The following is a 13,143-nucleotide window of genomic DNA, read 5'->3' as shown; positions in this document are numbered from 1 at the left end:
GGTTCCAAAGGAAAGGAGCCTGATAGCTGAACGCTCTGGCTCCCGTTCTACTTTTAGAGACTCTAGGAACCACCAGTACTTTACTTTTACTTATTACATTTTAACACGAATATCGGTACTTTCTACTCCTTACATTTGACAAAATTGGCTCGTTACTTTAGTCTTGTACAGAACGTCGTCTGTCAGGAGTGACTGTGAGTACATGTCACAGAATAGCGCGAACACGCAAAGGCGGGGTGCACTTCACACAGAGGAAAAAGAAAGAGCCTCGCTGTCCCGTCGGAGGATAATCCGTTGTGATAGTGTGTGTGTATGTGTGTGTGTGTTTTTGAGACCTGTAAGTTGTATAAGTTGTGTTGTCAGTTCATTTAAGCCTGTTGTCATGGTCTAAACTTGCAAATTTAAAGTAAGTTTGCTAGTGAATGTGCTTGTTTTCTTCACCTGTTAGCTAGGTCCCACCTGGCTGTTGATGCAATATAATGGTGATTGTTGAACGCCCTTGCTCACGTTTGTATTTAAGGTGCATTATTTACATGCTACAGTTACATTGCATTAAGATAATGTAATTAATAGTGGGTTCATTGTTGTTATTTGCTAGCATATATATTCCCATGCATTGTGTATTATAGCCTTTACAATTCTATGTATTTCTTTGCAGAACCACACACACACACACACACACAGCCACAGCACAGCTACCCATGCCCATGTTTGTACTGTTGCTTGATTGTAATAAAGCATCAACTGAGAGAAGTTGTCTCCGTCCGTGTTTTAACAGACACACACCTGGGGCGAAGTTGGAAACCAGAATCGGCTTTACAGTCCTGATCTAGTCCTCACTAACATGTTTCAAATAATTTCACTGGAGTCATTGTTTGCGTCATCAATACCAAATTCAATCTACGTGGATGGGAATATACAGTACTGTACGTTACACTTGACACACTACTACAAGACGACTCAACAGATTCGGCGGCATTCTGCATACATTCGCGGCAAATTATTGCGGCTTGATGGCGCTATTGTTAGTACATATTAGTATGGACGGTGACATGATTGAAAATTAAGAAAACGGTGATCACAGAGATTTGGCAGGTGAGAAGCAAGACATTCTCAATCATCCTCGTCCTTATCTGAGAGAGATGTCTGAGATAGTAGGCATCAAGAACGACTCCTGGCCAATGTTCTGGGGAGCTTTTTAATTAATGTCAGTTTAGTAATTCATATTTTATCCTTTTATTTTCTCTCCAGAAGCCATATCTGAGCACAAACATTCTTCTCATTTTGTAAATGTTAAGGGAAAGATTAAACTGAACTGAATTCATATCTTGCTACTCAGTCTTAGTAACTTGGAATCCCAGTCTCAAACACAATAATCATAGGTGACGTTTTAGGCCTATTGGCAGACATCCATTAGAAATGTAGCCAATGGCATATAAAGAGCCTTTTCTCCACTGAAGTTACTCAGCTTGCAAGGCTACTTTACTTTGATACTTTACGTAAATTTCCAAGCCAGTACGTTGTTACTTTTACTTGAGTAAAGAAGTTAAATCAGTACTTCTACTTTTTACCTGAGTATTTTTTAATGGATCTTTGACAACGAAATTAATACTTGTAGTATAAGCATATTAAATATCATACGGTGCACAGTGACGCCTTTCTAGACAGAACAGGTAATATATGACATTTTTTATGACAGTGTGATGTGAAAGTACTGTAATTCTTATCAAAGGTTGTGAATGACCGCATTCTCTACAGGTCTTAAAAAAAATAAAAAAACATACCACGACACACAGTATGTTCCCGTGATAAATTCAGTTTCTTTTGGTGTCATATGACCAAGACACTGTTGGCAGTTTTCACTTTGAACACTGTTCTTCAGAAATCTAAATATCTGTTGAGGAATTCAGGATCCACTTAGCAAATCCCCATTTGGGAATAATTGATGCTTTCAGAGCAAAATTCAATTCCTCTTTCCTGTCGGTGTTCTTCATGTTACATGGCAATACAAAAAACACTCTACTTCAGGGAAAGCACACGCATACCTTTTCTCAACTCACTGAACACAGAAAGTCAAGTTATGATTAAACTGTGGTTTGAATGTTCTCTGTTCACTTCAACACAATGGTTAATATGGCTTTCCCTAACTGGGTCATATCTTGTTTTTAGGGACTGTATGACCAAGCATTAGAAGACTGTGAAAAGGCTCTTCAGTTGAACGAGGGGAACTACAAAGCGCTGTACAGAAAAGCAAAATCTTTGAAGGAGATGGGGAGACATCAAGAGGCCTATGAGGCTGTTGCCAAATGCTCTCTAGCAGTGCCTCAGGTAACGTGTAACATCTGCGTGTTGTCTGATGTCTATCCACATGTGCAGGAGATCCACTCACTCTCTTCACTGTCTCTGCAAATTTGACAAAAAATTAAGCAAAATGAAATGCTGACCAGGCTGCCTGAAGGAGCAGCACGCCCACTGGAGTCTTGGTGTTTCTGGCGTGTTGCCTGACACTCAGTTCATTGTTGTGTGAGTGTTCATTTTTGTGTGACTGTTTTAAATTGAGACACTTTCAGGCAAATTTAAGTAAAAGTGATCTCAGTTCACCTTCAGTGTTTTAGGCAACCACATTTAATTTAAGGTTTAAGAGACTTTTCCGTGTTGCACTGGCCAATACTAATCTATATTACCTTTTTTTATTCTTTTTTTTTACAAAAACACACACTGAATGATACTAAATATGGAGAGGAGGATCATTCTGGATATGTTGTCGCAGGAACAACAAGATTTAGACGACCTCTCTTCATCTCAAATATGATAAAAATACTTTCGTTTCAAAGGCAACCGACAACAGCACTGGTTGTTGAAATGTATGCACAATGACCGGAGTCTCGATTCATAAAAGCAAGTTTCCCAAAAATACGCATGTGCAAAATAAAGTCCTCGATGGGGTGAAAGAAAAATACTTTTGATAAAATATGTTAAGGAAAGCAGAAAATAATCCATTACTGTAAATGAACAACGATCAGAGGCAGTGATGGTGTTTAAATAAACACTGTCGATGTGGATTGTTTCCCCAGGATACCAGTGTCACACAGCTGACTCAGGACCTTGCCAAAATTTTGGGATTGAAAATCCGTAAAGCTTATATAAGGAGTAAGGTACGTGTGTCTCAGGAACTATTTCATACCGCCATGAGACTTGGCTTATTGACTGAAATATTTTTTTGTCTTCTTAGATTTATGGCTTTCTGAAAAGTTTGTCATTTTTTGCACATACTGTACATCAAGGGCTGTCCTGCTATAAAATGAACTTTAAGTCCGGGTTTAATGAAGCTAATTCTGTTTTAACAGCCTGCCTTGAATGTTTTGCGAGGATCAAATTATCAAGACGCGTCATGTGAAAAGGTAATCATAACCATCTAAAATGGACATGACAAAATATATCTACACTCACCTATAATACGTTGTTTAACACATTTCTTCTGCATTCAGTTTCCCCATGGCTCGCCTTCAGTTGAAGATATAGAAATTGGTAAGTTAAATGCCTTTGATTGAAGCTATGATTTGTTAATTTAAAGGGGTAAGAAAAAGAAATGACTCATATTTTTCCATGTTGTGTGTTTTTTTTTTTTTTTTTTTTTTTTAAGAAGTGCCTCAGCTAAACCAGGATAGCAGTGTTTTGGCTCTTGCCCCAGCTCCAAGCCAAGCTCCAGTGGCAACCCACCCGGCTCTAAATGAGGCAGCGGTGGATGAACTTCTCCCCAAAAACAGTATCTCGTCTGTATCCCTGTCTGAGCCGCCAGGCTTCGAGTCCGTTCCCAAGCCTATGTCGGGATCCACGTCGGCCCCCCTTCCCGTCCCCGCGTTTGTAAATGGGTGCAGAACCAGCAAGCCTTGTATGATGCTTGAAACAAGTCAAGATTTTGACGCAGACATCATTGGGGACGACCTAGATGATCTACTGGACCAAGCTGGTCCAGAGTCAACCATGGTTAGTGAACAGACGGGGAAATGTGACAACGGGTCCATGTCTGAGCTCAAGTGTGACGCTTCTTTGTCTCTCCTTTCAGGTTATACCCACAATGAAGGGGCCTCTCCCTCTGCCAACCAGTATTGCCTCGGGCAGTTCTATGTCGAGTTCATTCCTGATGCCACCTCACATCAACTCCTTTCTCCACAGCAGTACCCAGCAGTGCACCGTGACTCTGCCCCCGCTGTATCACAAGTCGGGGTCAAGTACGTATTTTGGTGTGGACAATTTTTCCAGGCTCCCCCCACCACTGGACTCCCTGGATAGTCTCTCCATGAGCGACTATAAAACAGGTAGGCTCCTTTGTTACCCGGCCTGCCTAATCACAGGGCTTTACTTAGTTTCAACTAAAAAAAGTCTATCGATAAATAAATGTCAGCTGACCAATACATTACTCTTCTTCCCTCTCTGTTAAAGTGACAGATTACGCTCAGAATCCATTCATGCCACAGGTAATTTGTTAAGCATTCATTACTTCCAGCCTAGATATTGTTACAGGCTTTTACGGTGAAATAATTCACATTTCATCTATTTTTGTCCTTTTTTTGTAACCAGCTGAACAATAATGAAGCCCCGATGGGAATGGCTGTGGGTATGCCTGAAGTGAAGGGTCTTCCTGCTGCTGTAGACTTGGCAAAGAACCCCTTAGCGGATACACATGAGTTCAAACAAGCGTGCTCTGTCTGCTACGTTAAAACTGGTGAGGGGTGTTTGTGTTTGTGTCTCTCTCTCTCTCTCTCTCTCTCTCTCTCTCTCTCTCTCTCTCTCTCTCTCTCTCTCTCTCTCTCTGTGTTTGAATCAATCTGTTATCTATTTTTATAACCACAGGGCCCGGTGTGTTGGATTACACACTTCATACAGAAGAGCATAAATGCAAAAAGGACGCTTTACTTGGCAGAATCAAACATTTGCCAGACAAGTTGTGGAAGCTCATTCGGCCCAGACCAACAAAAACCCAATATGTCGGACCTTATTACATTTGCAAAGGTAACATTTAGAAATATGTACATTTCATTGCTTTCCTGCTTTTGCCTCCATATGACTTTTTACCTATTTTTTAAACCTACAAATCCCATTAGTTTGATTGTCCTGAAGAAAAAAAAAAATAGATGGCTTTTTTGTAATCCAGATTATTGGTTAAAAAAAATAATATACTAAGTGTGGCTAAATTTTACCCATTACTTCCTGTTGGTTTATATTGCCCTACCAAACCTTATGTAATACACAGGATAGTCACATTACTCGAGGAGCATTTGCACAGCTGCGGTCACTTTCAAACTTTGCTTTTGCACACATACACCGTGTTTGAATAACTGCTTATGCAAAAATGTAACATGTGGTGTTTCAGAGGTGGCTATTGGAAAAGAGTGCCTGTACCCTGGCCACTGCACATTTGCATACTGCCAGGAAGAGATTGATGTTTGGACTCTGGAGCGGAAAGGATTTATCTCCAGAGAGCTTCTCTTCGATCCTTATGGGCCCAACTCCAACATCAGGTTGACTGTCCCCAAGATCTTACAGGAGCATCATGGGATATTCATGTTTCTCTGTGGAGTGAGTATTTTATTTAATTTCAAAACTAATGACCTCAGAGTGTTGCGGCGGTGTGCATTTCATTTAGAACAATAACGGTGCTGCCACTGCTGGAGCCTGATGTTGGCAATGACGCCCATTGGCAGCGTTGTTTTTTTGTTCCAGTGTGAGGAGAATAAATGCTCGTCTCATTGTAAATGTACAGAGCCCCCCTGAGGTCAGCTGAGATTAAAAAAAAAAAAAAACTAACCGTGCGCACAGACTACAAATCCGTTCCCTCGGTGTTATAAACATGAGCAAAGTAGGAAAGATATTCACAGATTTGAACTTCCGCGATCAATTACTCTCAGCTGACCCCAGGGGGGCTCCTTAGAAAATAATATTTACCTCCTAAAGATGTTTGTTACATTTATTCATGTGTACATTTATAGTCACCGGTTTTACTTTTCCCAGAGTAAAATTGAAATTTAAGGCCAATAAATACAACAAATGTTAATGTGATGAATGCTATGCTTTTCTTTGGAGCGTAGTTTCTTGCTTTCTGTGGTGCTCCTTAGTAGCTGGTAGACTTTGATCCATTGTTAGTTTTAGATTGATATTTGATGGAATATTCAGATTTTGCAGCAAATGTAGTCATTACTGTAGTAAATCTGTTTTTATGGAATATTAAAAACCTTCAATTTGCAGGTGTGCTTTGACCATAAACCCAGAATAATCAGCAAAACCAACAAAGATGACTCATCACTATGCTCTCATCCTGTGACGAAGCATGACTTTGAGGATCATAAGTAAGTCATTTCACCATCATTTATCTTAGGAACTAGTTATCTACGTGATCTACCAAAGCACACAATACCTCGTGCAAATCTACGAGGGAATTGGAGCAGGCTACACTCAACGTGTGGACACTGTCTGTCTCTTAGGTGCCTGGTCCACATCTTGAAGGAGAACACAGTCCGTTATTCCAAAATCAGGCCGCTGAGTCCTCAGTGCCAGCTGGATCTTTGTCGCCATGAAGTGCGCTACGGCTGCGTGAGAGAGGACGACTGCTTCTACGCCCACAGCCTCATCGAGCTCAAGGTCTGGATGGTGCAGCACGAGCTCGGTAAGCTTTTTAAAGTACTCTCCAAGGGCCAGAACACAGTTCTCCCAAAACACCTTTTGCAATATTTGTCAATGCAGAATTTGATATAATTTAATGATTTTTAGTTGTTTACTTATTTTATCATTATAGGGATCACTCATGAAAGTATTGTCCAAGAGGCGAAGAAGTTTTGGAATGCAACAGCATCGCTGCAGGGAGCCCAGGTAAGCCCAACATGAGCACTCACTTGCTGCTAGCACGTCCTAAGTCAAAACTGCAGACCCCTTGTATTGTCTTTCTGGCTCAAAATTGTAAACTAACTCTTTTTTTTTGTCACTTATTCCCCCCAATCGTTTTTGTCTCTTTGACATTTTTGTAGCATTTTAAATGTTTTCTGTGCCTTTTTTTCCCCCCACTACCACTAGTATACACTAACAACAATTTATTACCACTATTTTTACACAGTTTTTTTTAAAGCAGAAAGTGTGAATTATTTTCACTAATTAAGATCAGAGGATATTAATGAATAAGTCAAAGTTAAGCCAGAATAATTATATCAAATTAAAACACCCAAAGTTAATAATCGATTTATATTAGAAAAATTCTTAAAAAGTTGTACAAATCCGAAAACAGTGACTGAAAGAGGATGGGATAATGGACAACAACTTAGAGTTTAGACAAGAGAGCAGAACAAAAACACACAAAAGGCAAATGGGAAAAAAATGACATTTTGTCCAGATGCACATGATCTAATAAGACATGCATAAAATAATTAGGCAAAACACAAAAAGGCTGTTCATCTTCTTTTATCACATTACATCTGAGCCCCTCATGTTTCATGTTCTAAGAAGCCAGTTCTCCACCTTTAGATGTGACTGAGACTGATGGAAGATCACTGAGAGAAGGGGACTTTCACAAGCGGGATTAAGCATGGAATGGCTTTAAAAATTAAAAATAAACAATAGACAATATCTAACAAACTCAGATTTATATGTATATTTTTTTAAATCGCGCACGAAAAAGTACATAACAAAAATTTCTTTCATCGATGATCGGTTTAGAATCGAATCGTTGGCCTCTGAATTGAATCGTGAGGTGCCGAGAGATTCCCCCCCCTAGTAAAAGTAGTCAAATTTGAATTGTAAAGAGCATTTCATGGAACTTGGTACTTTTGGGCAATTTGCTTGAAAGAAACCCAAATGTTCTGATATAGAAACTTTGAAAACAGACAAACAGGAGGGTTAGTTGGGGTATATTATGGCTGAATCCTCTTGTTGTTTCACTGTTGCTTTGTGTTAATCCCAAAGATTTTAACCAGTCCCTCATATTTCATGAGCAGCTTTCCAGTGCACAGAGAAGATTCGGGCCTCCAAATCTGAAGATGATGTTTGTTTGTGGCCAGTGTTGGAGAAATGGCCAACTAAGTGAAGCTGACAAAAACAAGAAGTATTGCTCAGCCAAGGCGAGACACACGTGAGTATTACTAAGTCTTCAACACGTGACATGTAGACCGGAGGTGAATAGATAAAGGAAACTGTGCCATCCAGTACATCTCCACACACTCAGTCTCTGTCTTTCTGTCTCAGGTGGGCCAAAGACAGGCGTGTGGTGCTTGTAAGTTCCCACGAAAGGAAAAAGTGGACAACAGTTAGACCACTCCCAACCAAAAAACCCATCCCATCTCAGTTTGAGGTACGTGCCAAACAGCTTTCTGCTCCGCGGCCGTTTGTTTTGTGTGTTTCTGAATGAAGCTAATCTCCTGCAATGGTCACCAAATGTTATTTGTCCTTTGTTTAGATTTGCATGCACGTGACAGCTGGCAAAAAGTGTCAGTACATTGGGAATTGCACATTTGCCCACAGTGTAGAAGAAAGAGACCTTTGGACCTACATGAAGGAAAACAACAGTGAGTAATGCTGAGGAGATGGGCTCTCCTACTTGATTAGAACATAATTGGTATGTTATGCACCAACAGTACTTGCTCATTTTATCCCCTTGTTTAGTTCCAGATATGGACCAGCTTTATGAGCAGTGGCTGCAGTCCCAGAAGCCTGGCTGGGGTGAGGAGACCTCCAATAACTCTGTCAGGGAGAATGGCAAACAGATCCACATGCCAACAGACTACGCTGAAGAAGTGGTGAGTTTAAAAACCCATCAAGCATGACTCACTGTTTTTATAATATATCAATAATGCATGTTTTGTCATCTTCGATGTTGGATATCGCTATATGGCACAGGTGCCATCTTTTTGTGGTTTGAATGGCTGCATAACAGTAAAGGAATTGCATTTTCTGAACTTCCCCGACCTTTGCAAGCTGGTCTCTCTAAGTCTTGCCTTTACCCACTTAGTTATTATCCACAAAGCCACATTAGTGAGGATCTGTTCATCAGAAATCTCATTGTGTAAATATGTTGTGAAGGTACCGATGACCCTACAATATTGTCTCAGTATCGTGATGTTTGATTTTCTCCGTGTCACCCAGCCGTGCTTTGAATGATTAACAAAAGGATGGTAATAAATCATTTGTTTACCTGACGTGGCTCCATGTGTTTTCGCAGGCTGGGAATCACTGTTGGCTGTGTGGTAAAAACTGCAACAGTGAGAAGCAGTGGCAGCAGCATATTACCTCCGAAAAACACAAAGACAGAGTTTTCAACTCTGAGGATGATCAGAACTGCTGGCAGTATCGGTTTCCCACAGGAACTTTCAAAGTTTGTGAGAGGTAAGATCATTAGCCACGGAACACACTATGCCTCTGGTTACCAGTCGGAGTCCAGTGGTTTTTGATGGTTGACCTTTTTAATTTTGTGTTCCGATAGGTTCCTCAAAGGCACATGCACAGAGGATGAGTCGTGTAAGCTGGCACACGGGGACCAGGAACTAAAAGAGTGGATGGAGCGCAGGGAATTCCTTTTGATGAAACTTGCCAAAGCCAGAAAAGACCATCTTATAGCACCCAATGACAATGACTTTGGAAAATACAGTTTTCTGCTTAAAGACATTATATAATGATATGATGGCAATATTCAAGCTCAGTTGCTAATAATGCAGTATTCAAATCAGTCTAAAATCAGGTGATCCTCGAGGGCCTCCTAGGTGCACAGGGAACCGCCTGATCGCAGCATGATTTTAAAGAGCGGGTTCAGGACCGGCCCTCTGATTGGTGGCTGGATTACTCTCATCTGAACTACAGAAGTGGTATTGATAACAACAAAATGAGTGGGAGACACTTGTAAGCTTTGCTATGCGCCAGTCATTAGAATATCTGAAAATGGTGCTGGAAGTAGCATGTGTGAACCTTGTTCAGAGATGTGTTCAGATACAGTTGACAAAGTAATTTCGTCTCATAAGCAGTTTGTATATGTTAATGACCTTTACTTTAAATATGTTCTAAGTATGGAATACTTAAATTGAGAGTTCAGTTAAAACTCTTATTTTTAATCTGTCATCATAGGTCATTTTCCCTTTCCATTTATCTTCTAGTGTTACCAGTGTAATGGGCACCACACCAAATAAAGCTTCTTTTCTTAATCTGTGTTAAACTGCTGTTTTTATTATTTACACATCTGTAACCAGTGGGGCAAGTATTCAGATCTGCTTGGTAATTTAAACGGGACACACTTCATTACAAGTAAAAGTCCTGTACTAAACACCTTGAGGTATTAGCAAAAAACTTGAATAAAGTACTGTTATTCTATAGTATATGTATACTACTTCAAAACCTAAGGTGTAAATCTAATCAGTGTCAGTGAGTATTAGAGAACATTTTTTAGCGACACCCAGCCCTAGTTGTAAGTATAAAGTGCAATGAAATGGAAATACTACATAATACAGTAAAAGTAACTCAATTGACTAAATTCACTCTGTTACCTTCCACCAGTCTGTCACAGGCAGAAATGAACTTCGATAAAAAATTTTCATTGTGATTTGTTTTCTGCTGGAATCAAGATGGAGTTTAATTTTTTGTTAAAAAAAAGGTTTTAACAACAATCTTAACTGGTTAATCCTGTTACAGTATGCATACATATCTGTTTTTAGTAGAGAAAAGTAGGTGAAGTGCTTGAAAATTCTAATCATCTTTATTATTTGTATAACCATCTTATATCTACGCCAAAGTATAACAACGCTAGTGGAATATTCTGACAAGACACTTCCTATGTTAACGATACAAGACGGCCTTTTATCTGGTTGTCACTTTACTCCCTGAGTGTTACCAGATCATTTTTAGAGGTAATAAGAAGCCTGCAGCTCCGCTTCTTTTCTATAAGACTCCTTTTATTTCTTTTATTTACTTGACTGTGTAATGCTGTTTGCAAAAATCAGGTCATTTTTGCATGTCTAAGTCTTTGTCACTCATGCATAATACCTTTCAGACAGCAAGCAGAATCTGCTGTTTAGTCCTGTGAGGAAGTTTTTTGTTTTTTTTTTCTCCCATTTGTCAAGAATCACTATAATGGTCCAGCTAGATATGACAGGAGCAGGTCACCCAGCCACCAGCGAGGCGACGTTTGCACCAACAGTCTTGCATTCAGGCCAGCACCTGCTGCAGGTCCTCCACCTCCAGCTTCCACATCTGCCTGTGATGAGCGGCGAGCTCCGAGAGGTCTGCCATCTTCACTGCACGGATGACTGGCTCCGGGGAGACGGCCTGGACGACACCCATCACCATGACATATTTGCCTGTAAAAACAGCAGCAGATGGCCAATTGTTCAGTGACAATAGATTCAAGGAAACAAGGACGGTGATACGGGGAGACGTGGCTGTTTTTCAGATAGATATTCATGTGCACTCATTGTTTCTAAGATTTATGTTCCTGCTTCAAGCACACAATTGGCAGTTATCATGTCTGAGTGTGGTAGAATTCCATAGAGATATTATAGGAATCACTGAATTCTTAAACAAGAGGACACTGGTCTGATTCTGTCACTAAATAGTAAGATAAACCATACAAATTGGTAGAGGTGGAAGGTAAAAAGCTTATGAATTTCCAGTGTAATACCCACCAAGGCCTAACAGACCTTTCTCACAGCAGACAATGCTTGTTTAGGAGTGTAACATGTAATCTAAATCCAGATCTATATTTTAGACTATGCTCAACTGGTCCAAGTACAGCTTTTATCCAGACCTGGATTTATCTTGTTTTACAAGATTTGGACAGAGGAAAAGCATTCCAGTCGTTTACATTAACAGTGTTTGGCCCTGGGGCAAAAAGAAAGACCAATTCAAGCTCATATTATTTAGACACAGGCCCGCTATACACAAAAATATACATACTTATTATGTAAGTTTAGAGCTGCAACATTAGTCGGTTAATCAATTGGTAGCCTATAAATAAAAAATAAAAAAATCAACTATTTTGATAATGATCAAGTCTTTTTTTTTTCAATAAAACAATTTTATATCATATAATTATCGTCTGATTCTGGTTTATTTTAAGGAATTGCTGCTTTTTATATTTTGTTTTATTAAAAATGTAACTTTGAGGTTTGAGCTTGTTGTTCAGACAAATTACGTCATGTTGACCTTTTTAATTTTTATTCTTGTTTAAAAAAAGTATACCGTTTTACCACACCTGAAAACAGACTGCCTCAATCTGACTCATTGATCCAATCAGAAACCAACTTTACCTTGGGACAGACATGGCTTCCCTTTGGGGATGTTGTTGACGCCTTGAACAGCAAAGGTTCCCGTCTCATCCATCAGCAGCACGGTGTCTCTGTCCAGCTGGACCTCCAGGACAGTTCCCTGCATCCAGACCAGTGAAACCAGCAGAGAGCGGCCCCTGCCCAGCCTGATAACGCACCCGTCCCCGATGTCGGCTGTCCCCCGGCTCTCTGCCGTCCTTAGCTGACCGGACAAGATTTTAACCGGCGGGGGGCGTTTCCTCTGTACGGTAGTTGTCGCCGTTTTGTACATTACCAACTGCTACTGTTTAACGGTTGTCCAAAAGTTTGCATTACACGCGTCGGTGTCTCCCTCTGGTCCCGCCACTAGTGTTACCATAGACCGTTAATGAGTGTTACACTGAAAGTTGTGGGCGTGTACAACGAAAGCATTACACACTTCCGGTCTATAATCCTTCAGAGTAAAAGCATTCTCTCAGTCAGACTGTCAACCATACAACGTGAAGTTGCCCACTGTAACAATTCCTTTTCTAAGAATTATTTTGAGAATAAGAATATATGAGTATTTTGGGGATAAGTTGTGCATTAAGAAGCAACACACACTGACCGTTTTAGTGTAGGAAGGTCAGTCTTATAAACGTCTATCATTTTTCAACATTTGCCATAAATAAAATGCAAAGTCAATAACTGTTGCAACCCGTGGCTTTACATTTTGAAATCACATTTAAGTTTACTTTAATACAATTAGTTTTACTAGAATTAGTTTTTTGTCACCTCAATGTGTTTAGAGTAATAGGAACATATACACTCACCGGCCACTTTATTAGGTACCCCATGCTAGTAACGGGTTGGACCCCCTTTTGCCTTCAGAACT

General features: G+C 40.1%; 2 protein-coding genes across 3 annotated transcripts in view; one reads left to right on the top strand and one right to left on the bottom strand.

Annotated features, from left to right (window-relative positions):
* zc3h7a (zinc finger CCCH-type containing 7A) overlaps positions 1-10,175 on the top strand; it is a 14,987-nt gene extending 4,812 nt beyond the window's left edge. The window contains exons 5-23 of one of the 2 annotated variants that reach the window (XM_034894701.1): positions 2,170-2,328; positions 3,075-3,155; positions 3,348-3,401; positions 3,489-3,528; positions 3,644-3,987; positions 4,067-4,319; positions 4,450-4,478; positions 4,582-4,726; positions 4,855-5,013; positions 5,375-5,580; positions 6,247-6,347; positions 6,483-6,664; positions 6,794-6,867; positions 7,983-8,116; positions 8,230-8,335; positions 8,441-8,549; positions 8,647-8,780; positions 9,203-9,366; positions 9,464-10,175. In XM_034894701.1, the coding sequence (XP_034750592.1) occupies positions 2,170-2,328; positions 3,075-3,155; positions 3,348-3,401; positions 3,489-3,528; positions 3,644-3,987; positions 4,067-4,319; positions 4,450-4,478; positions 4,582-4,726; positions 4,855-5,013; positions 5,375-5,580; positions 6,247-6,347; positions 6,483-6,664; positions 6,794-6,867; positions 7,983-8,116; positions 8,230-8,335; positions 8,441-8,549; positions 8,647-8,780; positions 9,203-9,366; positions 9,464-9,653 (2,664 nt within the window). In that variant the 3' untranslated portion in view covers positions 9,654-10,175. Of the gene's footprint in view, positions 1-2,169; positions 2,329-3,074; positions 3,156-3,347; positions 3,402-3,488; positions 3,529-3,643; positions 3,988-4,066; positions 4,320-4,449; positions 4,479-4,581; positions 4,727-4,854; positions 5,014-5,374; positions 5,581-6,246; positions 6,348-6,482; positions 6,665-6,793; positions 6,868-7,979; positions 8,117-8,229; positions 8,336-8,440; positions 8,550-8,646; positions 8,781-9,202; positions 9,367-9,463 lie in introns of both variants that reach the window. The other variant, XM_034894700.1, reaches the window with a different exon arrangement.
* A 668-nt stretch (positions 10,176-10,843) lies between these two features.
* On the bottom strand, positions 10,844-12,656 carry rmi2 (RecQ mediated genome instability 2). The gene is made up of 2 exons (XM_034895236.1): positions 12,273-12,656; positions 10,844-11,324 (listed from the first exon to the last, which is right to left on the bottom strand). Exons 1-2 carry the CDS (start codon positions 12,559-12,561, stop codon positions 11,173-11,175), a joined length of 441 nt encoding a protein of 146 aa, XP_034751127.1. The 5' UTR covers positions 12,562-12,656; the 3' UTR covers positions 10,844-11,172.
* Positions 12,657-13,143: the final 487 nt, after the last annotated feature.

The sequence above is a fragment of the Etheostoma cragini genome, chromosome 15, assembly GCF_013103735.1.
Source record: "Etheostoma cragini isolate CJK2018 chromosome 15, CSU_Ecrag_1.0, whole genome shotgun sequence".
Taxonomy (NCBI): domain Eukaryota; kingdom Metazoa; phylum Chordata; class Actinopteri; order Perciformes; family Percidae; genus Etheostoma; species Etheostoma cragini.
This window is presented reverse-complemented; position numbering and strand designations above follow the sequence as displayed.

Bases quoted from the DNA above. Each gene is read 5' to 3' on its own strand.
- rmi2 (XM_034895236.1), bottom strand. From the start codon at position 12,561: ATGTACAAAACGGCGACAACTACCGTACAGAGGAAACGCCCCCCGCCG. The intron at 11,325-12,272 runs GTAAAGTTGGTT...CTGTTTTTACAG, and splicing joins GAAGCCATGTCTGTCCCAAG to GCAAATATGTCATGGTGATG.